The sequence below is a fragment of the Hemibagrus wyckioides genome, linkage group LG05 (genome assembly GCF_019097595.1).
Source record: "Hemibagrus wyckioides isolate EC202008001 linkage group LG05, SWU_Hwy_1.0, whole genome shotgun sequence".
Lineage (NCBI taxonomy): Eukaryota > Metazoa > Chordata > Actinopteri > Siluriformes > Bagridae > Hemibagrus > Hemibagrus wyckioides.
This window is the reverse complement of record NC_080714.1, coordinates 7,471,001-7,498,827: the sequence shown is the minus strand read 5'-3', so window position 1 is coordinate 7,498,827 and position 27,827 is coordinate 7,471,001. Positions and strand designations below refer to the sequence as shown.

The following is a 27,827-nucleotide window of genomic DNA, read 5'->3' as shown; positions in this document are numbered from 1 at the left end:
AAATGTTATAACTATGTTACAACACATCAACACATAGTTGATAGGTTCCTTCAAGGTAAATCTTTCAGCTATGTACACCTTTCCACTAAAGCATTGAACTTGAAGAGACTGGACAAACTATTTCAAGCAGCTAAGGCAACTGATTTTAACCATGCTTTCAACCTTGGTGACCAGAAAAGCATCTCAGACCTTACAACCAGTTAAATCTTCAATTAATTAGAATGTGTGCCCACTGTTTTTGAAGAAAACTTATTTTATTAATGGTAAGGTCAAGGGCATGGGATTTTTTAAAATAATAATAATAATAATAATAATAAGAAGAAGAAGAAGAAGAAGAAGAAGAAGAAGAAGAAGAAGAAGAAGAAAATACACACTAAAATAATAAACATGAGAAAACTGGAGCCTAGAAATTAATTTAGCAACAGGCCATGACCGACTGCGCTGTCGTGAAGAAAGCACACCTGATATTGGTCTATATGAATAACTGGATCATTTTTATCAACTTTCAACTGTACATATGGAATAACACATTATGCTAATGTTGAGGGTAATTTGTTTCATGTAAATACAATAATAAATGAATATAATAAATAAAAATGACGCCTTAAGTTTTAAAGACTATATTAGTACGTAAAAAGGTCAGATTGGACGCGGGTCGATGTTTCCACCCGGACATATTTTGTATCGCAGCCGCACGCTTATGCTTGCTAATGAATTGTAGCATGTTTGACACAAGATATCACAAGTGTATTTCAGGCATTAGCTGGTCGCCTTTCCTTAACTAGTTAACACAAATAAAATACACAGCAGGATGTTTACAAAAGCGTTTCGCGTGAAGTCCAATACCGTTATCAAAGGATCCGACAGGTTTGTAACTAACCAGTACAGCGCCAGCGCGTTAGCTAAGGCTGCTGATTGGTTTGATCGTATTTGTCTCACTGTACACTACCTTGGTGCACTACATAGGGTAGGAGACTGTAGCGCATACACGTTATGTGGCACGTCATGTTAGCTTGATAGGATGGTATTTGGGATACGGCTCGGGGGCTTTAGTCTGAGCCTGCCACTAGTGTTTAGCTTCTCTGAGACAGTACAGTACTGCTCTGTTCTGTTTCACTCGTGTTTTATTGACACATTTGTATGTTTAAGGATCATTGTTGCATGTTGAAACATATCTGACTACACCATATATAGCTTTTTCTCCTTATAAGGTTTCTGTTTTTGCATTAAAAAGCCCATGAAATACAAGAACAACTAACAATTCAGATGTAAAACCAAAAATAATCAATAAACTAACAATGAACATGAAGAAAGAGTTGTTGCTATTACAGCACTAATTATAATATTGTCAGTCATCTAGAAATACTGAGGAAACCTGCAATGTGCTCTGGGAAGTAAAGAGTAAAACATGCTGTTACAGGAAAACTGTCAATGATGTGCTGGTGGGAAGTGACCCGGTGTTGACCTTTAACACCACATCCCAAGGTGTTTTATCACTCCTATACCACAGCAGTTTGGCAACAGTTTCAGCGTATCTATCGAAATGTATTAAAGAATGTCACGTCGTACTTTTGTCCGTTTCTAGCTGCATTTAATGTTGTGGAATGTCTGTGAGACAGACCCTTATCATTTTAGCAGCTACACTTTTTCCCTCAGAAGTATTTGTCCCCCTGTGACATTAATAAGATGCAGCATGTTTTGTTACAGAGAAACCTGATTTCTGCTCAGACTCCTCTGTCCTGATCTCTCACTGACTGTGACAAAGTGCTGACACTGGAGACTCCTTACATTAATGTTAAACAAACATGTCCATCCATAAAGCAACAACATATCAGATTACACTACCGGATGTAGATTGTGTTGAGAGTCCACTATGCGAGTCTCTGTGAATGAGTTGTTACCATGGAAACAATAACGTATCAGAACAGGCCCATTAAAGTAAACTTGAGGTGCTGTTATAGTTAATAAGTTAATTCACTCTGTGGTGGTATTATTTCCTTTTGTTATGATCCTGGAGTCACATGATGTCATATTTCTAATGCTGTTCATCAGTCATACCTTCCACCAAGCATCATCATGTGTTTATTAATAATATACAGTAATATAAATAATTCATTCCTTCATGTGCCGTCTATTCCGGCAGGAGGAAGCTGAAAGCGGACGTCTCTGCCGCGTTTCCGTCCCTGTCTGCTGACCACCTCAACGAGCTCGTACCGAACAAAGAAGAACTGAACGTTGTAAAAATCTACGCGCACAAAGGAGATGCTGTCACTCTGTATGTTCTCCACAGGAACCCAATGTTCTTCCAGCTGGAGAAACAGTTGTACCCTACAGGTGTAGTATAAACCACTACAGCACAGGATTACTATATACAACACTGTGTTCAGAATAATAAACGGTGTGGTCAAGATGGACACCTTTTCCAAAGTAATACTCATGATGGAAAAAAAAAATACTTGGAATACACTATATTGCCAAAGGTTTTGGGACACCACTCCAAATCATTGAGCTGGGTCAGGTGTTGTTTTTTTAGGGGTTGGGCTTGACCCCTTAGTTCCAGTGAAAGGAACTCTTAATGCTTCAGCATACCAAGACATTTTATTTATATATATATATATATATATATATATATATATATATATATATATATATATATATATATATATATATATATATATATATATATATATATATATATATATATATATATATATATATATATATATATATATATATTTAGTTATTTATATATATATATAGAAATATATATTTAGTTATTTATATATATATATATATAGAAATATATATTTATATGGATGCGATGACTGCTGAAACCCTGTTATATTTGATTTATTTTTTATTTTTTTAAATATTTTTATCAGTGTACACACTTTGGCGATATCCTGATCTGTTACCCGCCTTCACAACATGGCCTCCAGTGGTACAGAAACTAACTGGTGGGGCAGGTGAGATATTCCATGGAATAAATGTGTGTGTGTGTGATAAAGAGAGAGAGATTGTGATTGTGTGTGTGTTTACTTTCATTTTACTCTATATTAAACAGATCTGATGCTGCCAGGAGTAGTGGTGTCTTCTACAGGGCTACCAGAAGTAAATCAAGGAGACAGCTGTGCTGTTAATGTCGTGTCAAACAGGTAAAGACTGAACGCCTGCTTAAAACACACACACACATCAAGAGTCCTGTAACTTGTTTTGTTACAGTGAAACCAGTGAACCACTGACCTTCCTCTGACTGTTAAAAAGTGCTGACTTTTGTCTCCTTCCATTAATGATAAATAAACATCTCTTTAAATAAAGCAGCAACAGGGCAAACATCACACTTTTTTTAAAAAAAAAAAAAGTAAATTACAGAACCTATTTATTATTTTTGTTATTGTACATTGTGTGGAGAGTCCACCGTCCGAGTCCCTGTGAATAAGTTGTTGCCATAGAAACAGTAACATATTAGAAAGTGTGTGTTAATGTAAACCTGTGACTTGAGGACTTGAGGTGCTGATATAGAGAGTTAATCTACTCTCTCAGACAGCGTCGTGGTATCATTTCCTTTAACAGCTAACTTTATCACACAAGTTTCTAACCTCAAATCACATTTCTTCTTTCCTTTACCTCCCCACATCTTAAAACCTGGACAAGCCAGGAAAGAGGTCAGAATGAGAGATAACTTTTAATAATTTAGTTGTAAATGGGTTTTTTTTGGTTGTTAGACCGCTGACAGGCCATTTTAGAAGAAGAAGAAGAAAGACAAAATAATGTGTGACTGATTGTCATGCGGAAGAGGAGAGGTTCCCTTTTCAGTCTGCTTCCTCTCAGGCCTTCTTCCGCATGGCATTTCAATGGGTTTTCCGTGATACCGTACATATCTCGGGCTTGCTCTTTAGGGATAAATCTGAATCTCTTATCTAGGTTTAATGCCCATGTGTTAGTAAAAGTGCTATGTAAATGCAGTTGATTTTGATTTAACACCAGGCTTTTTCCTGATAAGAAAAAAAAAGAAGCTAGTTTCATATTACTGAAAATGTCAGAAAAATCTCCTGACCATTACAAAACGCTGACATTAAAGACACCATCCTAAATTGTTCCAATTGCAATTATTACACTTTATTTATTTGTTTGTTTGTTTATTTACTTTACATTTTGGAATCTATTAATGATTAGGTTTAGATTATGGGGAGTGTCCACCATACAAGCCAGGGAAAAACTACAGCAGAGAGAGTTGTCAGAGACAGGGCCGGCCCAAGCCTTCAGGGGGCCCTAAGCAGAATTTTATTTGGGGGGCCCCTCTTTGCCACCAATATGACTAATTATTGTCATTTTGTATAATAACCATTGTCCATTGACATAATATATATATATAAAAAAAAACAACCAAAAAACGATGCGTCATTTCATATACTCTTGGGGGCCCCCTGGTGGCCACAGGGCCCTAAGCAGCCATTTAGTTCGCTTATGCCTTGGGCCGGCTCTGGTCAGAGATGACAGAAACTAATCGGATTTTGCTTTTCATTGAGACGTGATGTTTATTTTTCAGTGTTAATGAGTCATTCTGCTTTTGCGAATGAGTTTGAAAGTTTGTGCTTGACAAAACATCAACAATAATCGTTTTATTAATATGTAATATCCACATTGCATAGATGGGGAAAAATGTCTCTTACTCTTGCTCATGATGGAGTGTTGTATTTGAGAGACTTGAGTTGACTGTTTGACTTGGTTACACAGAGCTCCAGTTGCTGTTGGTACAGCGGCCATGTCGAGCAGAGAGATGAGGACCAGTGGGATGAAGGGCAAAGGAGTGAATGTGTTACACACGTACATGGACCAGCTGTGGTACGAATCTTGCAAAATTGCACAAAATTCCAAAATTTTGGCCATCAAAAAACATCTGGAAATTACAATTGGGTTTTAAGAAAGAGCAAGGTTATGCTTGTGTGTGTCTCTCTGTAGATGTCTGTCTCTTTTTTCAGTCAGTTTCTATTTGTCTTTATTATTCTATGTTTCTCTCTATGCCTATCTCTGTATCTGACTTGTTGAGACTGAGTGAATCTGTGTCTATCTGACTGTTTCTCTCTCTCTCTCTCTCTCTCTCTCTCTCTGTCTGTCTCTCTTTCTCAGTCCAACTCATTGCCTTTGTTTCTGTCTGTCTCTCTCTCTGTCTGTCTGATACAGACACATTATGATATTTGGAAAATTCCTCAAATTTCATGTTACAGTAATGATGTGTGCTCTGATTCGATATTTAGTGCCATCACTCATCTACTTTTCTCCTACAGGGCTTTTGGGGATAAGACCACTCCTCCTGTCCTCCCAGTCACTGATCCCTCAGTCCAGGCAGAGGCAGAAATGGACAGACAGGAGAGTGGCGAAGAGGGAACGGAGATTTCGGTTCAGGAGAGCGAAGGACAGAAAAACTGTGGGACGACTGCAGTGGAATCGTCTCTTCAGAATCTCCAGGATCTCAGCCTCCGAGAGGGAGAGAAAGAGGAGGACACGGAGGAGGTGCAGGGAGAACAGGAGGATTCAAGGTCTCCACAAGGCAAGTTCTCACATCTGCAGATGGATGTCATCTCTTTGTTTCAAAAAGCACCAGTGAGATGCATGAAAAATCAGGTTTCATCACATTTATTTCAGTATTTTTCAAAACTAGTTTAGGTGCTTGACCTGGACAATCTTAATGTTCACTGGTTACTCTTCAAATTCTGTACACATCGCTGGTAAATCCTGACCGTGTTTCTCTGTCCTCTCTCTCTCTACAGAACAGATGGATTCTCTGTTGTTTCAGTGTTTCCTCCATGCCCTGAAGAGTAAAGTGAAGAAGTCGGAGCTCCCCCTGCTGACCGGCACCTTTCTGCGCAAGCACATGGCGTCATGCTGGTACTTCCTGCTCATTCTGACTCTGTACAATGCCAGCATTTTTATGATAGTTAGCAAGTCCAGAACTGTGCTTAAAAGGAAAGATGCAAATGAGGGGACTTCTACCTCATAGAAAGTTGAGCATTTAACCTCTATGTTCAATTGATTGACTTGTATAATTTTTTAACTCCACTTTGTTCCTTGCCGTGATTCACATGAACTGGTACATCCATCCATACAGTGTTAGAATAAAAATAAAACAGGTTTTCTTTGTGATTTTCAAGATAAACCCTTGTTCAGTCTTCTCTGTGTGTAGCTTTACTGGTAGTTTGGGTAACAATCTGATATTTGCATTGTAAATTTTATTTGCATGACTGTGTCCCCTCCAGTTCCTTTCAGTTGCAGGCAGAAATACTTGATTTTCACTTTTTCAGAATATTAAAAAAAAGCAATGCAATTTTTTAAAATTTTCTTTAACATAAATTGGTGAAATTGCAAGCACAGGATTCTTTTTTCTAGCTCCTACCAGTGAAGACACACGCCTAAATACTTTCTCTGTGAGAGCTGTACTCATGTTTGATGCACATGAATCAAAGTTGGCTTTGGCTGATATGTGTGTTTTACTGAGATGTCTTGCCCCAAATCTGTGGGAAATCTGCAGTAATTTTCTCCAATATCACAGATTTTACTTGATTTCATATTAATGTCTGCAATCACAAGGTCTCAAAATGATAGAGACCTGCATAACACGTTAATAATTTATTAATCACAGCAGACTTTCTGAATACGAGTGGAAGCACCTGTATTTTACATTCCTAACACAAAATTTCTAAGACCCATTGTTCTAGGCTGAATGTCTGATCCTAAATCATTCATCAACCTCTTATTTTGGCTGAGTTTACAACAAAATGCAAACCCAATCAAATTTTCACTGTATGTTTCCTCATCTGATTTTCTCACATTTTCTTTCACAGTCCCAAAGGAAAAAACCTTGACATCAAAAAATCCAGCTATAAAAAGGTTAGTAAAAGTGGCTGAATTGAGGCAAATAATGTTTAGCTAAGTAGCCCTGTTTTTATCTCTCTCTCTGTCTGCCTCTCTCTCTCTATGTCTCTCTTTCTCTTCAATTCCCAGCTCTCGAAGTTCCTGCAGTCGATGCAGAAGGAGCACAATCTGGTTCGGGTAAAGGAGTTGACTAAAGGAGTGGACAGCATTGTAGAAGTCGACTGGAAGAACCCTGAGTATGTCCATTTCAACAGCACAATATCCTTTCCACATATCCGCATAACAGGCATTACAGTGTAAAACTCAGTAATGTTGCTTGCTCTAATAAGTAAACACTTCATTTCAGGTTGTGTTCTTTCTGCGTGCCAGAGGACTGGGAGCCCCCAGAGGAGTGCGGTGAGGATCGAGAGAGCTGTGAGGAGGTGTATAAGCCCCCTGAAATCACTCTGCTTTACGGGGTCACCTCACGCCTGGAGCCTCTATTCCAAGATGTGCAGAAAAAGTGAGCGTGTGGATTGAGTTTTGTGCGTGAAGAGATTGCTTCTCATGACCGAACCCAAATTGTATAGGAGAGCAATTTTAATCGCCCCAAAGCAAAACTGTCCCAGGTTTCGAATGCTAGCCTTTTTTGAGATTATAGTAAGCATTTAGCATGGTTTGTTAGAACATCAAATTAACAGTAAATGTCTCGCTTGAACATTTTGTATTTGCTTGTATTTTGCGGATATCACCCACACAGCAGGTCTTACCATGATTGCTGATTTGGGACAACCACCATTATCATCATCCTTATTATTATTATTATTATTATTATTATTATTATTATTATTATTATTATTATTATTATTATTATTATTGTTATTGTTATTGTTATTGTTATTGGGCATTGGTGGCTCAGTGGTAGGTTTCTCGCCTACCATGCGGAAGGCCTGGGTTCAATTCCCAGCCACTGGATGCAGTACTGGTCCCAAGCCCGGATAAAAATGGGAGGGTTGCGTCAGGAAGGCTTGTGCGGACCAGTTGGCCCGCTGTGGCCACCCCTCGCACAGGGAGCAGCCGAAAGATCAACAGCAACATTATTATTATTGTTATTATTATCACGAACCAGGAATCTTCTCAAGCAGGAACTCATTAGTTGTTGTTCATCCTGATGTGCTGGTGTGTATTTAGGTTATTTAGTGTTTGACTCTTTTGTTTCAGAAAGGGTGCAGTGCTGCAGGCTAGTGAAGTGAGGAGCATCATCACCGAGTATGTGAAAAAAAACGAGCTTGTCCACGACACCAACAAAAGGTATGCGTGTCTTTTTATTTAACGTCAAAAATCATTCATTTTCTTTCACATAGACAATCAGCTACTGTGATATTGCTATCACAATTCGTTCTTAAAACTGACTGCAAACTGTGTTCTGAGAAGATATCCGGAAGAGCTACAGCATTTTCACTACAGCACAAGTAAAAGAGGGAAAAAAAATAAGATCTTAAACTTAATGACGACTTATTGCTGTACAGAAGTCCTTTTCCTGAACTGCAACAAAACCCATTCTTTTGCATTGTAACCTAATTCCATCCGAGCATACTTGTGTATCTAGCAAATAACGTCATTTTAAAATCTAAGTAGGTAACCCTACCTAAATATAAAGAACAAACCTGGTAAGATATTTGTCCATGATTGATTAATACTTATTTAGTTTAGCTATCAGTATTAGTTTCAGTGGAGACAAAAACATGTCTTTGTATGGAAAAAAGGAGTATTATTATTATTATTATTATTAATATTATATACAAAATGCTAAGTTGATACCTCTTTTCCTTTACACCATTCTCTTTATTTGGCAGCTATGTGAACATCAATCCTGTGCTGTGTGACTGCTTACTGGAGAAATCAGAGTATCAGGAGCTCGAGGTGTTAAAATGGGACGATCTCTTCAGCAGGTAAACTCCCTTTTTCCTAAATTCTGGTAATGTTTCTAGTTATAGTTACTTTTGTATTACTGAATAGCTAGTGTGACTCTCACTAAACTAGATAGCTAGATGTTTTTTACTAGCTGTTGGCTGTAAATCTTAACTAAATTAAGTGAGACTGTTTTGACAGATGAGGTTTAATATACTGGACTGTTTATTGATCCAGAGTTGTGTATTGTGGTGAATTGTGCGTGAGGTCATTTAAAGGGAAAACAATTACAGTTTATGAGCATCTGTGTTAGATAGGCAGACAAAAAAAAAAAATCCAAAACTGAGAACTTACATGGAGTATATGACTTGATTCTAATACCCAGCTGGAGAAGTACATGATGTACTGACTGGCATTAGTCCCATTTTAGCGGAACAGTGTTGGGTGTGTATTAAAACAAACTTGGCTCTGTTTGTAGGACTTTGAGCAGGATGCAGTCATGCCATCAGCTGCTGTTTCCAGGCCAGGCTCCTGTGGTCCGGAAAGGGCAGGTGGAGCCCATCGATATCACTGTAGCCTCCAGAGGCTCTAACAAGAAGGTATGGGTCAGACTGATTAACAGCAGCAGCCGTGTTCAGTAGCTTATGACGGAGGGTAACCAGTCACATGCTGCCTGTGTTTCTGGATCAGAGATTTATTAGTAGTATCACTGAAGAGCTCGTTGGAGCTGAAATCCTCAGGTGGAACTCAGACTTATCTCTATATCCTTTTTTTTTTTAACTGTTGAATGTGATGAGAATTGAATTATAACAGTGACATTGAGTTAATGATCATCATCTCTTAATATTTGATATTGACTATAATAATTGTTATCAGTTCTGCGTTCAGTAATTATTACACAATTGAGGGCAGGAGTTTACATACACCTTGTAGAATCTGCAAAACCTTCATCATTTTTTACAAAAATAATTAAAAGGGATCATAAAAAAATTTTAGTTAGTTCTGCCCATTACTTTACTACGTTTACATGTAGACCACATGACACAATAATAACTCAATTTATTATTCATTTCTTTTTCATTCCATGCAGATAATAGGGTAATATTCTTTCTTTACATATCCCAGCCTTGGAGGTTGGGGTCAGAGCACAGGGTTAGCCATGATACAGCGCCCCTGGAGCAGAGAGGGTTAAGGGCCCAACAGTGGCAGCTTGGCGGTGCTGGGGCTTGAACCCCCAATTTAACACATTTCATGGTGATTCGAACAGTAACATCAGTGGCCCAGAGCCTTAACCTCTTGAGCCACCACCGCCCCTAGTATTAAGAATCAAATGTGTGTAAACTTTTAAACTGGTTTATTTGTGTAAATTCAGTGGTTACTGTGTCTTGTGGACTATATGAATTATGTATGTTATAAGAAATAGCTTATTCAGGGCAGATCCAAATAACTACTAAACGCGTTTTTTTTTATGATCCCACTGATTATTAGTTTTTAAATTATCATCATTTTGCAGACTCTGCAAACTAACTCTATTTAAACTTATGACCCCAGCTGTATATAATTAACTTCCTTTTTGTGAAGACATAATGGTTATTAAGTAATTTTGTTTTTTAGCTTGCAAAATAAGTTTGTGTTTAAAGTGCATGTGTCTTCCTGCCCCGATTCTGCTGGTGTCTTAAGGTGACGATAATAAAGAACCTGGAGGTGTTCGGGATAGAGCCAACAGTGGTAGCAGACACCCTGCAACGTCTAGTCCAGGCCAGTTCCGTCCTCCACGACGTCCCCGGAGCCAAAGAGCGGCAGCTGGTGCAGATCCAGGGCAACCAGGTGCACCACGTCGGCAAACTGCTACTAGGTAAAAGCTCAGTTTAACGTAACCACTTAAATCTGTTTGTTCCCTTTCATTCTCCGTTGTCGTTTATTTTGTTTGTTTTGTTTTGTTCTGTTATAGAGCAATATCAGATCCCTCGCAAATATATCCAGGGTTTGGATAAAGCTCCGAAAGCAGGCAAGAAGAAATAACAAGCGTTCCATTCTGGTGACTGTACATTGCTGTAACATAAACATGAACTACTGGCCAAATTCATCATTTGTGTCCTAAGACTACTCCACCGGCATGAGGTTTATTTGACAGAGCTGGACCATGCATTCAATCATGGAATAAAATATTAGTACAAAACAAATTCGACAGCCTTCTATAATTGTTTTGCTGTACAGGAAGATGCAAGAATATACAACACATGCTTTTCACTGTCATTGTTACCCTAATATTATGAAACCACACTTTATGAGGTTGTTTTTTTACCAACTTCACTATTTTTTTTTTTACTTCCTTTGTCTTATATACTAAACTTGGCACGTTCTAAATATTTGTGCCCATTTCCCTTACCACAAACAAAAATATAATCTAGTGGTATGGTTGTTGGTGCCATATATCTGGTTTGAACATTGGGATTTTCACACACAATAGACCTTTCGTGTATGAGACAGGTCAGAAGAGAATGGCCAGACCAGTTCAAGCTGACAAGAAGACTGTGCTAACGCAAATGTCCACTTTTTACAACCATGGTGTGCAGAAAAGCATCTCGGATCAAATCATAATAAGGGTTTGGACTACAAAAGCAGAAAGTCACACGTAGTTTCATACCTATCTGTTAAGAAAAGGAATCTATGTGGCCATAGTGCCGTCTTCCCAATCCTCAACAAGTTCCTTCATCAGTTAATTCCATTTGATCAGTTGCTTTTATGTGATTAAATTATAATTATATATTCCTCTCATGGTTGTTGGCATTTTAACACGTCATGGTGATTCGAACAGGAACATACAGTAACACTTGACAAAAAAACTAAAACACACACACACTCAGCAGGACAACCTTTGGTTTCCCTCCAGGATGCAGCAGAAATCCTGTACCTTTTTAATTAAGCAAATAAGCTTCAGCACAAAAGCATAAACCTGTTCACACCAATACTAATGAAAAGTAGTTCAGTTTTACTTTCATTAACTACATTTAGACTTAAACTAACAAGAGGAAATATGCGAAAGACTAAAACTAAATTAGCTGTCGAATTTAACACTAACTTCTTCATACTTCTTCATAATGCAGTTAATAGTGAAAAATTGTAGAAAGGCTGAACACAGTAGATCTTGATCAATCTTGAAAATACAGCGACACTAAAAATCAATAACTAGTTAGACATAAATGTTAGACTGGGTAAAAAGTGACAACACTAGATTTTGCCCCTTCATTTTGCACTGAGGTTATTTCCTTAGTATAACATAGTAAGAGGCTGCTCAGGTTCAGGGTTCAAGATTTTATTTGCCACATACACAGTTATATACACTGATCAGGGATAACATTATGACCACCTGCCTAATATTGTTAGTCCCTCTTTTGCTGCCAAAACAGCCCTGACCCTTCATGCACTGTGTATTCTGACACCTTTCTATCAGAACCAGCATTAACTTCTTCAGTAATTTAAGTAACAGTCTGTTGGATCAGATCACACGGGCCAGCCTTCACTCCCAACGTGCATCAGCGATCCATGACCCTGTCGCCGGTTCACCACTGTTCCTTCCTTGGACCACTTTTGATAGATACTGACCACTGCAGACCGGGAACACCCCACAAGAGCTGCAGTTTTGGAGATGCTCTGATCCAGTCGTCTAGCCATCACAATTCGGCTCTTGTCAGTCTCACTCAAATCCTTACGCTTGTCCATTTTTCCTGCTTCTAACACATCAACTTTGAGGACAAAATGTTCACTTGCTGCCTAATATATCCCACCCACTAACAGGGGCCATGATGAGGAGATCATCAGTGTTATTCACTTCACCTCTCAGGGGTCATAATGTTATGTGTGATCGATGTATATAAAAGCAATATTATACATTAAGTTTAAAACTTGCAGTGAGGCGAAAAAGTGTCTTTACAGTAAGGGTGGGTATAGTAACCAAAAATATTTACTCAAGTAACCGTAAAAGTAATAACGTTCAAAGTTACTTGAGTAAGAGTAATAAATGATCCAATGAGAAGACTACTCAAGTAGCGACTTACTAGATACTTTGGATCTGATTCAAATAAAGGGAAAATCTTGAATCTCAGACTATATGGAGATCTGTAAGCCACACATCTTGAAAGTCTGTTCTGTTTACAGGATATAAAACCATCATTCTAAGTAACGTTGCAGTATATAAAGATCGCGAGTCTCGTGATACTCTGTCCTGTACTGTTTTGTTTTGTAATGTCTTTTTGGCTTGCACTATTTGCTCTAGGTTGTAGCACTTAATGGAGCTGGGACAACTTACTTCAGTCCTTAGTTCTGTGTGGTTTTGTAGCTCTATGTTGTTTTATGTAGCACCAGGGTCCTGTCTCATTTCACTGTGTATTGCATCAGTTATATATGGTCGTGATGATAATAAAAGCTTCTTTACTCTTGAGTCTACATACTATTCATCAATCACATATTATTCACTAACAGTAATGGAATAACTCAAATGAATGTAGTAAAATAAAAGTAAATGTCTGTGATTAAGAGTATAAGTAAGGCCCGCTAAAACTACACTTAAAAATACATTTTTTCCCCCCAAACTTAAGTAAATGTAGTGTGTTACTACCCACCCCTGCTCTTAAGGGATCTGTATGGTGGTCCGTTTTTTCGCAGTTGTTACGCAGATGATTAAAGAAACCTTGACAGCAGTACATCACTATTCTATAAGAAAAAAAGAGAGGTCTAAAGAAAAGAGCTAAAGGCATACAGTATTCATGCACTTTTATACCTAATTACAGGCTCAAAGCTGCGTCCTGTATAATTACAGTCCATCACTCCTGACTTCACAGCATGCTAAAGCAATACTTCGGGCAATAAATGTACGGAAATATGCGCTATATAAAATACAACATCTGAACACAGTTGCTTTTCTCAGTGCAGAGCAAAATACACGTTATATAATTAGGTTTCAAAATCCCTTTCCTAATTAACTTAGCCCATAAACATGTTGGGGGGGGGGGATGTTTTTTATTATAATATGTTACACAGCAGCCTTTATTATTTGGCAGTGCTCTATGGAAACTGAACGTCTGTTGGATGGACTCGTTTTGGAGAACGTCTCAGCGTTTTTAAAGGAAATTAAATTTCAAATGCAAACACAGCAACACTCCAAAACAATATAAACGGCTCGCAGTGTATTTGCGCAAAGGTGAAATTAAAGCTGGTTTATGTGGTTCGGATTGACCGACTCGAACAGACGAGGCTGTTGGTGAGATGAATAAATGTGTGAAAAGGAACTGAGGTGTATTAAATAGATGTAGATGTTTTTAAACCTCTTTTTTTGAAGTATTTCAAATGCTTTAAACGCAAAAGTTGACGAATGATTTTGTATTTTTGAGGAAGTTATGCTTAAATCACGACTGAATTTTGAGTTGCAGATGTCCAAGCACAGCGTAATCATTCTATAAGCTCTAGATTTCTTCTTTTCTTTTGGTGCCCATTTGAAATTGTAGTTGATTAACTGTATTATTCCCTTCATATTTAACTTCAACTTTTAATATTTAATATTATTGCAGCTTTCTAAAACAACAACAGCACTTGGACAAGCAATAGCTACAGAAGCTACAATAAATTCAGAACAGCACAGTGATACTGAAATAATTAAAGCTGAAACTGAAACCTATGAATGAAAAGGAAATTACAGGCGATCTGATCTGATCTGATTTGGCTACACGTCATATTGCACTCCTGTTTGTCTGATATAAGAATACACATTGCCATCTTAACCCTAAAGGGTTCTTCAGTTTGCTCCTGCATGGGAACACTTAGAGCCTCTATGTGGGCGTTTTCATATCAGAGATGGACTCCTTTAGGAAGTTATCTATTCTTGACCATGCAATCATTTTTGACCAAGCAGCATCTCCACAGAGAATATTTGACACAGGTTATAACTTCCTGTCTGAATTTGGTCTGGGTGCAGGCATACAAGTACATGTTAATGGCGGCATTGCTAAGGCTGATCATGGTCCCGATATCCGCTGCAATGTTTATGCTCAGGCTGTAGTCATCACGATCCAGTGGCCAGCCCTTAGTGCGCAAGATGATCTGAGTGATTGAGCGTGTGATGCTCAACAACACGAAAGTCATGGAGACGGTCACCAAAAGCACCACAGACTTCCTTTTTCGTGACCGTAGCAGCGGTGTCACCTTTCGGCCTGATGTACATATTATATGTACTCGGTTAATGAGAGAGATCTGGCGCAGCGTCAGGCCATTCAGGACGCCAATAATGACAAAGGGTAAAATGTGGGAGATTATTGTCTGCATGCTCACTATGGTAAGTGTGTACTGAATGGTGGCATTGGGTTTATATATGCAGACCCAGCGTTGGAGATCAGGGCTGTACATGGATATATAGGCCCAATAATAGGGCAATGCCAACAAGTGACCAAGCACAAAGATAATACAGATGGTCCATAATGTACCATGTGGAATGCTGACTTGCTTCCTGAGGTTGTAGGTGGTAATGGAGAGGAAACGCTCTGCAGTGAAGGCCACCACCAACCACGTAGATATGTTGTAGGCACCGTAGTTAAAGATGTCACGCAGGCTGCACCATGGTTCCCGAGACCAGAAGGGTTCCTCTGTGAGGTATTTAACGGAGAGCTCCAACACCACGATAAACACCAGGACAGCTGTGTCGGCTACGGAGATGGACATCAGGTAGACGGTGCTCGATTTGGAGAGCATGCATTTGCGTCTCCAGAAGATCACGAAAGACATAATGTTAGCTACAGGGCAGAGCAAAAGATCAGGATTCATTACATTCATTGCTGTTTAGAGTCATTTATAATTTAGAATCAGCATCTTCACTGGGTTTCTCTCTATTCTCGACTGAACTTTTTATGCTTCGTAGAGTTGATTAAGCTTTAATGTTGTCTTAAATTCATTAATGAGTCATGAGATGACTGTGAAACAAAGTGTTAAAAATCCTCTGGGATCATCGAAGGGTTTTTAGCCTCTTAACACCATACATGTTGTGTTTTTTTGTGGAACCCTTTTACACGCCTCCACAAATGGATTGTGTTGCTGCCGGGATTCATTACACTGAAACAACAGCCACAAGTGAGAATCGACTGAAGGCCACAGTGAATTCATTACAGGTGAATCAGTGGAGTGAAAACCTGTAAGCACTCCCAGCTTCCTTCAGACATCTTTAAAGGTTTCTAGATTTAACCTTTGTTTCAAACAGTGAATGCATGGAAACCATCACCAGCAGTCTCTTTTCATTAATGTTTATCCATTAATATTTCACTCTGTATGCACAAATGTAGAATTAAAGGTGTAAAATACTTACAGGGGATTCCGATGGCTGCAAGAGTAGAGTAGTAGACCCTCTGCAGGTGTATCATCCAGTGCTCCTGAGCTTCCATTTGTCATCTCTGCTAAGAAAATCTGTCTCAACTTGAAAAAGACTCCATGGGTGGAAAATGGTTGGACATCTATTTCCTTCCCACCTAACTGTGGTCATGGAAACATATTGTGGACTGTTTGTCAGTTCTGTTAATATTGACAGTGCTGTGGATAATTAGATCTTAGAGACGATAATCAAATCATAAAGATGGCTTGTTTTTCACACATTTGCTTTTCAGTGGTTGCTAATTCTCTAGACAAGATGATGACAATACAAAAAGATGATGTTCTCTATCTGTAGATGCTCACTAGAAACCTCTGGACATGTATTATGGCTTTTCTATGATATGGTTTTGGATTCCTTTGCACATCAGAAGCCACAAATAAAGGCAAAACAACATCAAAACGAAAGGAAGTGATGGTTTGTTTGGAAATTTCCCCACTGTGGGACGAATAAAGGTTTATCTTATCTTATCTTAATTATCTTATCTTATTTAAACCCTTCATTTACGGTGTATTAAACACTCAGCCTGTAAGGCAGGTCTTGTATGTGGTTTCGTTGAGGCAGCAAGCCTGGATTATCGTTGATGAATGTGGCCAGAAGATGGCAATATTAGAACTCATACAGTGGCCAAAGCATGTATAATCAATCTTCTTTTTTTTATTTTTAAAGTAGGTCTACATACATCCTGACAGCATGACCAGGGTTATACTGAAGAGCCTCCAACAGGAGCTGGGTGAGTTTCATGCTGGTCGAACCATCCTGAACCATCACATGGTAGACGGGCATTTTATCTCACTAATTAACCTTCAATATAAATAACATAATTAATCACAGATAAGCGGCTCCCATAAAATAAATACATCACTTTTCATACTATAGTAAAAATAGTGTGACAATATAATCTACATTATTCAACTGCATCCTGCTTCACTAAATAATATATCAAAATACTATTTAGTATAATGTCTGAGGTAAAGTCTAGCCCAGCGGTCAAAAAAAACATCAACTCATTATTGTCATAATGACGGTGTAACATCTGCCAAACTTGTCATCATACATATTTCACAGTATTAAACTACTAACCTGTACATTTTTACATACAGCTAATCTGTAGATATCTTAAGACCTATGCATATTTTTTATTCATATGCATATTCCTTCTTTCTTACTTGTGATATTTGTGAGTTTATTGTGCACTTTAAGGCTTAGCCCTCCCTGTTGCTCTTGTGTTGTGGCTGTTGTTACACCGAATTTCTTGGAGATTAATAAATAATAATACTACTGTATCTAGTCTACTATTTGGCTTCTATAACATTAATATCATTTATGAAATTTGTTCAGTCCTCATCCCACAGGAAAAAAACCAGGGCAAACTAATGTCAAATATCTGATTTTCCATGAGTTGCCATGCAATTAAGCTCATGCCAGCAAGAGGAACATTTTCTAGCCTCCTGTACAGCATGGGAATTGCACATGTACTTGTTTCTGTCAGGATACAATGCTATTTTCAGGTTTACCTACTATGACCTACTTACCCAATGGTTACTAACCTGAATCCCCTGAAAGATATCGTTATTTCTCCTTTACACATTATGTATTACTTTTAGATTCTTCTGTTTCTATCTTATAATACCACCAAGAGACAATAATCTATTTCACAACAGCCACATGCGAGCTGAGAACATGTAATGTAGCCTAGAGAGAATTTTTTTTTGTTTTGAAAGGTGTGGCTACAATTGATCGATTCCAACTCCCGATCGCTCGATATTTAAGCTTGGGTTTCTCTGTTTACCCGAACTGAAGCGTTATTCAAAAAGCTACACCATGTCCTCATCTCCTTGGGCAAAACAGATGTTTTTCATGTCATTTTTAAAAAGTCTGTTTTTTTTTTCTTTCACTTCCTCTTCTTCCCGAAAAAATATAACAATACAAACTAGATAAACATTTTATCAATCAAAGAATAAATTATGTAGAGTTACATTTATGCATTTGGCAGACTCCTCGATCTTCAACTAAGAATAAGATCACAAGGACAAGTGGTGGAAATGAGCGTTATACCATTTAATCTCCATCATTAGATGAGATCATGAAGTCTTTATTTGTCACGTATACTTACAGTCATACGTGACAAATTACAGTATATATTTGTCACGTATATATTACAGCACTGTGAAATTGTTTTCTATGCATATCCCAGCTTTGGAAGTTGGGGACATCCATGATTCATGGTCCCTGGAGCAGAGGATTAAGACCCTTGCTCAAGCACCCAACAATGGCAGCTTTGCAGTGCTGGGGCTTGAACCCTGACAACTTAAAGCTTTAACCACTTGAGCCCCACTGGAGTAGAGTAAATACTCTCAATTGAGATTAGCCAGTTGAGGATTTTTGGACACATTACAAGGACACCCTCTGAGTGGTTAACAGTGAATGGAAAGCACAGGACACACCCAGGATTATATCTCACATCTGACTGAATCTTTAAGCTGGAGCTGGAGATAGAGATGTCTTGGCTGAACTCCTCAGCCTGTTGCCACAGTAAGACCTACCAGGAAGAAAGGAAGGAGAATGATTGAATCATTTGACAGATTCTTTTAACTGAAGCAACTTACATTTGAGCTGAGCAGTTGAAATTTAAGGATGCTGATCAAGGGCCCAATGGAGGCAGCTGGATAGTGCTAGGATTTGAACTCTAAGAAGTAGCCCAAAACCTTAACCCTTTTTAACCAGCACACTGAAGGTCCATTCCACCAGTGGAATTGAAATCGACTTATCAGACATTTTCGATCAGTATAAACGAATTAATTCTTTTATGGCTTGATATAAACTGAGTCAGGACACTATTGGCTTTCAGTGTGAGATGTTTTTTTTCTCTAATAGAATAACCTTATGCAGAATATATACACAGCGTTTCTGAAGAACACCTTTAAATTCTACTGCTTATGAACAAGCACTTGGGGCATGTCAGAGAGCAGAAATGGGTTTGATATCACCATTTACTTTGAAGAAAGTTTTTTATTTTATTTTACTTTCTAGGAAAATGTTTCCAGATAAAAACAGAAATACTCATGTAAACCTACAAATTCTTTAAGCCCTGAGTGTCTACTTTCATAAGAGCCATTAAATCCCACTGTGGTCTGAGACGTGACAAAGAAATTCATTGCACATAAATTCCCATTTTTTTGGTGTCTGGTAAAAAGTTAACCACTGAGCCACAAAGTGTGAGCGTCTTCCCTGAGAGAGAAATCAATTCAAATCAATTTTGAGGGTCATCTTCCTCAAAATAAGATTCTCTGTTAAGGGATTTTGTGGGAAGGATGATCATCAGTTACTGGTTGCTGGGAAGATTTTAAAATAAAGTTTCTAAATGCTTTTAAATATCAGTAAATCTAGTAAACAATGCTGTTCGAAGCTTTTTATTTCTCTTATACCGCCAACGTTATTTACTGAAGAATGATTTATTATACATTTTATCTATTTGTAGTTGTTGTAGAAAGTCAGCAAAACAAGTTCGTTCCCTCATCCTTGTCTGAATTTCATAAGAAAATAAGAAAAAAACGAATGTCTGACTGTTACACAATGCTGATAGTGGAGACTTCAGTGTATTTACATCTACAGTCAGTGTATATTTACATATCATTGTTATAAAAAGGGTAAAGTCTGAATTAATTGCTCAGCTAAAGCTGTCTACTGTAAGAGGTTTCTGCATAGCTCTTCGGTCTGGTCATGTGTATATTTAAGGCATTAGCATGTGTGACAGGCTTGGCCCGGCTACTGCTGCAGTGACTAATGAGTTTTCCTGTAGCTCTTGTATATGATGGATGAGGTTCACCTTTATAAAGACACATGACCCTGCTCTCTACGCATGATCTCAGCCTCTCTCTCATGGTAACTGTGCACGAAATGAAGATGGAAGAGTTTGTGTGTGTGTGTGTGTGTGTGTGTTTATACTCGTGCCACTGTCTCGTGACTGCCGTTTATTGGTGATTGAAATTATTTTTTGACAACACATTTTGTCGCTACTCTTCCATTTTTCTAAGGCGAGAAACCTGTTACAGTAGAAGAAGCTTGAGAATTAAACAAACATCACAAAGCATGATGAAATTTATGATCTATCATGAAACTGAATTTAAACTGGTTCCTTTACAGTTAAGGTACTTATGTTACTCTTGTTATTTTGAAGTCATGAGCTTTATAGCATGAAGTGGAAAAACAGATGCACCATTCTTGCTATTATTTTAAGTCAAGTGTTCCAACTACTATCCCTGATAAAGTTCTTCAATTCACACGAAACATACAATTCTCTTATCTCTTTGTGTACTTTGATTTGCACATGATCCAACAATATCACTGTAATTCTAGTTTCTCTTCCAAAAGCTTATTCTCATTTGACTTTGTTCAGATTTGTTCATATTTATTCCATCAGGAATTGCATTTCACGTGTGTCTACTCAATCTGTGCTGGATACATGCTATATGACAGTGAAGCTTGAGATTGAGGTTTATCTACAGTCCGGTTTAGAAAGAAATCAGCCTCTACTTTTTTAATGAACATTACTGATGCAGTTGTTCTTAGAGTCACAGAAGTAAAATAAATAAATAAAATATATAAAATAAAATAAAATAAAATAAAATAAAAGCCCCAATTTTTTTTCTTTGAAAAAGAGAGCCATGTTAGTCCAATTAATACCAACATACCTTGAATATATAAAATACAATGTAAGGTAATTATCATATTACACTATTGCATGCCTCATTGAGAGTCATGAGAAAAAAATCCTGCTTATTAGTATTACTAGTATCACTAATTGCTTCATTTCTTTCTGTTAAAGTTTCGGTATGTTTCGTGTTTCTTTAATCATGTAATAATCATAATAATCACTTTTTACGCTTCGATTATGGCCCAGAAATCAGCTCAAACATCAGCTCTAACAAAGACGTTTAGCCCCTCCCCCTTTTCCATACATTGTGTTCAGCAGAGGGGGCGGGGTCAGTCAGGTAAAAAATAAAAAGGCTTGTTAAGTTTTAAGGCTTGTTAAGTTTTCAGTGCAATTGCACCTGAACCTTACAGACAGCAGATGGCTTTAAAAATGACAAAAACGTCGCTTTTTCCGAATACAATTTTGCCAGAAGTCAGCAACTAAGCAGCAGGTTCACTTTGCTGCAGATATGTGTACTCTTTTTTGTTTTGTGCATTTGTGTGTGTGTGTGTGTGTGTGTGTGTGTGAGAGAGAGAGAGAGAGAAGTTTGAATGACTGCCAGGGTTATATTGCAGCGCAGTGGCAGTGACGGCAAATAGCTCCATGCACACTGGCAGGATGTTATATGAATGGTAAAGAAAAAGCTTAGTGCTGAATAATGGATGTCTGCTGGGAGATGTTTGGGCTGGAGAGATAGAGCCTCTTGTCTTCTCTGCTTTTCCCTTCTCACCGGCTCATCAAGCCTTGCCCACACACACACACACACACACACACACACACTGATTTAAGATTGATACCATTTCTTACGTTGTCAGGAGAGTCCATTAGCTGGTGACTAATAAGTGTATCAATGATCTTATGTGGTATTGATTACTACAAGAGCCAAAATGAAGCACCAGTACTATTAAAAACATCTTGAAGTATGACTGCTGATGTGGGTAATAGTTTTAAATATTTCTTTCTCTCTCTCTCTCTCTCTCTCTCTCTCTCTCTCTCTCTTTTTTTTGCTTTATCAGTTGGACCCAAAAATAGGTTTTTTTTTTTATCAAATGGGTTCAAGATTAGTTAAAAAAAAACCCTCATGATTGCCAGGGATTGGCAAACTTTTTAAAGTCTTCCCCTTTCTATAGAAAATATTTTAGTTTCAAATGGAACCTAAATCTGAAAAAATCATTTTAAGCACAATATTGTAAGCAGTTTTTTTTTTTAAAGAGAGCTTTTTATTAAATTACTTCCGAGCTTGACAGCCATAGGGCCCATTTTTATTAAAATTGTCAGTAAGTTGATGTAATTAGTAAAATACAGCCATGCTGTAACAAAATGCTATAAATCGCAGAGCCTTGGCTTTGCTTCACACACCCCTGGGGCTTCCTGCAGTACACTTTGAGAAGGATGCAGGACTGAGTGATAAGGCACGTGCTCCGAATTACACGCATGTCCACTTTCTTCTGTCATCTGAATTGAAAGCCCACTATCAAGGGCTCTCTAGACCTTTTGAGTGAACTTTCATGCTCCACATTCTCCTGGGGACTGAAGATAAAGGAATGCATTTTTCATGTAGCAATCTTTCGGCCTTCTGAAAGATATTACAACTTTACGCATAGTCTCATCCTTATTGCTTAATAAAGGCTTCCATAATTGTGCCTGACTTCATTTGGAACAGCAATTGGGTTAGATTATGTAATTGGCAATATCTCCTACCACAATCATTTGAAGAAATTATACATCTGCCTTTTACATGCAGCTACAGTATTGCGGTAGGTTATTTCCTTTTTGGCTGGATGTGTGTGTGGGGGTTTTTTCTTTCTTTTTGAGACCACAGATAGTTAGTTTTAAGGTGTGTTACATTGCTCTGGTGCTCAAAGCAAGATCAATATCTGAGGCCTCAACCTGTCAGCAAATTGATTTACCATTCAGTGTGAGTCACTCAGTAACTGAAGCAATGCTCACGCCAAATTAAGACATAGATTGGTGAGGCTTTCATTTTGTGGCTTTAATGATATATTGTGGCAAATATGCATGACCTCTAAATCTGCCAATACCCCCAAGCCCAGGTCTATCCTCAGGTCTATTATTAGGTCTATGATGGCTCATTATCTGGCATGGATACATTCTGAAAATGATTTTCATGATACTCAAATAGGAACAATCCGATTTACAGGGCAGCATACAGGAGATTTCTTTCTTTATAGTAACTGCTTTCTTCTGGTATTTCCACTCCAGTCTAGAGGAAGTGGTAGCTCACTGGATTACCCACAATACAGCATGGACATATTTCTATTGGAAACATGGAGAATTTTCTTTTTTCTTATTATTTCTGAGCTTGACAACCATACAACCCATTTTGATTAAAAATCAGTCAGTAAATTCAAGTTGATATAAATAGTGGACAACCAAGCTGCCACTGCTAGGACTTTGAGCAAGGTCCTTAACCTTCAAAGGCTCAGTTGTATAAATAAGATAAATAAATCGCTCTGGATGAGGGCATCTGACAAATGCTGTAAATGTAAATGTCTGTTTCAGGAACACTGGGCAGGAGTTGGGAGTACTCCCAAGGCAATGTTTGCAATTTACGCGGAGGGCAGCCAATCCATCTACTTGCATTTTAGGGAAATGGGAGGAAACTGGAGAACTTGGGGGAAACCCACATTAGGATAATATTAAGGCGTATGCAGTCAGAAACCCGAGCTCAGGCTCAGACCCGAGCTCAGGCTCCACCATGCCACCCTCTCCTATTTGATCCTGATATTTCAGTGTGCAAAGTTTACAATTTTATTCAAGCAAAATCAAGTGGTGACTGGTTTAATGTACCTCAAACAAAATGCATTTTACCATTGCCTTCTCAGACCAGTAGCTGTAATGCTATTTGGGAACATGTGGATTTTAAAATTAACCTTGAAAACTGTATCGTTTTAAAGAATAAAGAATTTGTGCCTCTTATACAGTTTTTTTTTTTCTGTTTGACTTCCCAATACAGGAAATAACACTGAAATTGGGAAATTTGTTAAAATTACTGTTTGTGTATCATTTCAACCATTAATATATAATAACATGCAGTTGAGTATTTAAGGGTGAGTCAGACAGTGCAACATTCACACGGAGCAGAAAAAAAATGAATGGTGTGAATTTGCCTGATATGGACATAATTGACCGTCCAAATACATCTCAGTGTCCTGCTGCATAATTTATTTGCCAGGACGCCTTCCCTCTCTCTTCAGCTATTTATAAATGCCAATCTCCATTCATTATGCTGCTATCCCTCTCTTGTTGACCTTTTACTCCTCATCAGTCTCTGCTCTTTCTGTCTGTAGCGTCGTTCCTGTTACATTCCATCAGCAGAAACTAATAAGTTGGCCATCCACATTTAATGGGCTGCTACAAACCAGAGAAAAACACATCAACACAAAGGAAGCAGACACATAAACAAAGCTAAAAAAAGGTCTTGCTCCAACAAGAGAGCAGTTCCTTATGAAAAAAGTGTGAAATTGTTCCTTTTTCTGTTCTGTTTTTTTTTCTTATATCTTATCCCAGTGCCCTGCAGATGAGCCTGGAGTCTGCTGTGTGTGTGTGTGTGTGTGTTTCTTTCTAAATATTACCTGTATTTCCAATGGGTTTAAGAAAGACTCTCTGGTGAGGTTCAGTGGTGAAGAAGCGCATCAAGCTTTATTCCTCCCCACCTCCATGATTTATAAATGCATCCCTTTACTAATATATTACACCCACGCAGTCAAACTTCTGTTAAAACACTCTGAGGCCTTCACACTGCCCATGACAGCCATTCTCCGCTTCTCTTTAAACACGACACATAAAACCTTCCAGAGCCAGTCCAATAAATGATGCAGTGGTTTATGTCAAGAGCAGCTGTTCTGCTACAAATCTTGTCCTTCATAGCACTGGATCTTTCAATAGTATAGAAAAAAAAAGAATCCATTTTCTACAAACTGACTCTCCAATAAAACATGTACCAATGTTCTACACCATTTCATTCCATTACAAGGGTCATCCTCTGGTCTGCTTTATCCGCAGCGATGACTCATAATCTGGCATTATTATTATTATTATTATTATTATTATTATTATTATTATTATTATTATTATTATTATACTCCATTAAATACACAGATATCATACCAAAAACTAATCTTATGTTACCTTATGTTAATGCCTTTTAATGACTCTTGTGGGAACAACCAAATGTGTAGGGAACCATCTAATATTGATTTTTTTTCAATGTGCTGAACTCTCAGGATCACTTGGTGTCTCCAGAATTACGTTCCTCTGTCTGGTAACTGCAGAATTCTGTAATAATATCGGCGCTAATCAAACGCTTACGAGACTGACACAAGGGTATGATAATACACTTCCCAGGCTGATTCACATTAGATCGTTGTGATCATTAGATCATTGTGACAAATGACTTCAGTGTAATTCTGCTTTGTCAAAGTCGCAGGCTGTTTTAAAATCAGGCAAATCGCTTAAATCTGTAATGAAGTTATTCACAGTCATAGAAATGCTAGAAAAAATAACAATTATTGTACCACATTGCCTTGCACTGTTTGCACACTTTATGTACTACTGTGTAGGTCTGTGTAGTATACTACCTTCTGTGCTGTCTCCTGTACTTCTGTGTTTTCTTTAGCACCATGGTCCTGGAGAACGTTGTTCTATTTTACTGTGTGCTATACCAGCTGTATACGGTTGAGATGACTAGAAAAGCTTTCTTGACTTGACCTGAAAACTTCCGAATTCAGAACTCAGATCGGTCAAAGGGTGCTGACTCATTTTCTTTGACAGCAGCTTTAACAACAGTTCCAGCTGCAAGATTTAGAGTTTTGCACTTCTTGTACCGAGTCATTGATTTTATGGTGATATACTTGGACTTGTATAGCAGACAGTCTACATAAAAAGATTTTGTAAAGAAAAAAAAAGTGTCTCGGGGTATCTTTATGATGGAGAGCTTTGTGCTTTTTTGAGAACATGATAAGCTACTTTTTGTTGTTGACTTCAAGAGAGAAAAAAAAGTGAATGCCGCTAGAATACACACCGATCAGGCATAACATTATGACCGCTGACAGGTGCCGTGAGTAACACTGATGATCTCCTCTTCATGGCACCTGTTAGTGGGTGGGATATATTAGGCAGCAAGTGAACAATTTGTCCTCAAAGTTGATGTGTTAGAAGCAGGAGAAATGAACAAGTGTAAGGATTTGAGTGAGTTTGAAAGGCCCAAATTGTGATGGCTAGACGACTGGATCAGAGTATCTAAAAAACTGCAGCTCTTGTGGGGTGTTCCCGGTCTGCAGTGGTCAGTATCTATCAAAAGTGGTCCAAGGAAGGAACAGTGGTGAACCGGCGACAGGGTCATGGGCAGCCAAGGCTCATTGATGCACGTGGGGAGAGAAGGCAGGCCTGTGTGATCCGATCCAACAGACGAGCTACTTTTGCTCAAACTGCTGAAGAAGTTAATGCTGGCTCTGATAGAAAGGTGTCAGAATACACAGTGCATGACGGGTCAGGGCTGTTTTGGCAGCAAAAGGAGGACCAACACAATATTAGGCAGGTGGTCATAATGTTATGCCTGGTCGGTGTAAGTGACATCAGAAACTTGATGTCCTTCAGCTGCTTCATGTTCAGGGTCACCATAGCAGATCATATTTTGATTGTTGCACAGGTTTTTCTGCCAGACTCCTTTCTTGACACAACCCTCCCATTTTATTCAGATTTGTCATGTAGCTGTCACGTAGCTCTGTGAATAAAACCTAGTAAAACGGAAATTCAGAGTAGTTACTGAATAATCTTTTAATATGAACGAGTAAATGTCAAATTTTAGGGAATAATGACAACAGTTTGTAAGAATTCATGTTTAAAGTTTTCATGGACGTACAAATAAACTTGGAGTATGGAATAAAGGATGCTGACACTTCAGCCATATTCTTTCTCTCTTGATTCTGAGCCTCATTTAGCTTTCCATCTTTTCTTTCTTTTTTTTTTTAAGCACACTGCTAATCACTTGGTCACACCATAACACTATGGTTCATTCTGGGCTTATTACTGGCAGCTCCTGCTGGGAAATGACAGACAGATGGTTTAGAAACCCAGGGAGAAGGAGAGACACAGACTGTCCTTGACTTTATTCAGGGGAGGCTTTAGGACAAACACAATTCCCCATACATCTTTGAAACTGCTTCCACAGTGCTCCTCTTCCTCTCTCTCCTGAGGTGGCAATAAAGGGTCACCAGTGGAGGTTGAAAAATGTCAATACCTTCAGCTCTGTTCCTCTTACACTACAAGCAAAATGAACACAAAAACTTTTCAGATACCACTTAAACTTTATTACTTACAGAGATTTCAGCCAAAATTGGCATTAAAGCGAGAAATAGAAAAGGTAGCCAAAGAAGAAGGTGGTAGATTTACAACATCATTTCAACAGTGACTAATTATATTCTCATATTCGGCTGAAGAATAGCTTGATTCTTCTCGAACACTCACTGTACTCTTTCCCTTCTCAATGGTCAACTCCTGAGACACAAGCACAAAAAAAGAAGAGAAGGAAAAAAAATCGAAAGGAAAACTAGTTGGGAATAAAATACATTTAGACAGAATTTTGTGACTGAAATAAGATTTCTTGACCATTTAGAGTTCTTTAAGAGGAGTTCGGTTTGAAACCTATAGTCAAACCCAAGATATTCATAAGCATACTGTCATGACGCTAGCGACAAACATAAGAACTTATGTTTTTCTTCAATGTAATGCTGGATTAACAACACAACATTGCAGGAGTTTTAATCTGATCTCAGTTACTTTGATTGTGGCTTGATTGCTGTTGGCCATGTTCGAGTATTTTGCATTTGAGTTAACTGCTAAAAAAAACTCATCCTGTGACATTCTGCTGGCCTTGTTGATACGAAAGGTCAGAGGAGAAAGTCAGCAGGTTTGATGTAGTTTATGGTACCACTCTTT

General features: G+C 38.2%; 2 protein-coding genes across 2 annotated transcripts; one reads left to right on the top strand and one right to left on the bottom strand.

The window, feature by feature from the left end:
- The first annotated feature begins 662 nt into the window (after positions 1-662).
- Positions 663-13,175, top strand: eif2d (eukaryotic translation initiation factor 2D). Its single transcript, XM_058390378.1, has 15 exons — positions 663-867; positions 2,144-2,334; positions 2,883-2,966; positions 3,065-3,155; positions 4,738-4,845; positions 5,289-5,551; positions 5,772-5,889; positions 6,843-6,888; positions 7,003-7,109; positions 7,220-7,375; positions 8,074-8,163; positions 8,709-8,804; positions 9,242-9,362; positions 10,444-10,618; positions 10,715-13,175. The coding sequence occupies exons 1-15, from the start codon at positions 812-814 to the stop codon at positions 10,783-10,785; spliced, it is 1,773 nt and encodes a 590-aa protein (XP_058246361.1). The 5' UTR covers positions 663-811; the 3' UTR covers positions 10,786-13,175.
- A 1,456-nt stretch (positions 13,176-14,631) lies between these two features.
- On the bottom strand, positions 14,632-16,187 carry LOC131352889 (probable G-protein coupled receptor 139). The gene is made up of 2 exons (XM_058389416.1): positions 16,112-16,187; positions 14,632-15,545 (listed from the first exon to the last, which is right to left on the bottom strand). The coding sequence occupies exons 1-2, from the start codon at positions 16,185-16,187 to the stop codon at positions 14,632-14,634; spliced, it is 990 nt and encodes a 329-aa protein (XP_058245399.1).
- Positions 16,188-27,827: the final 11,640 nt, after the last annotated feature.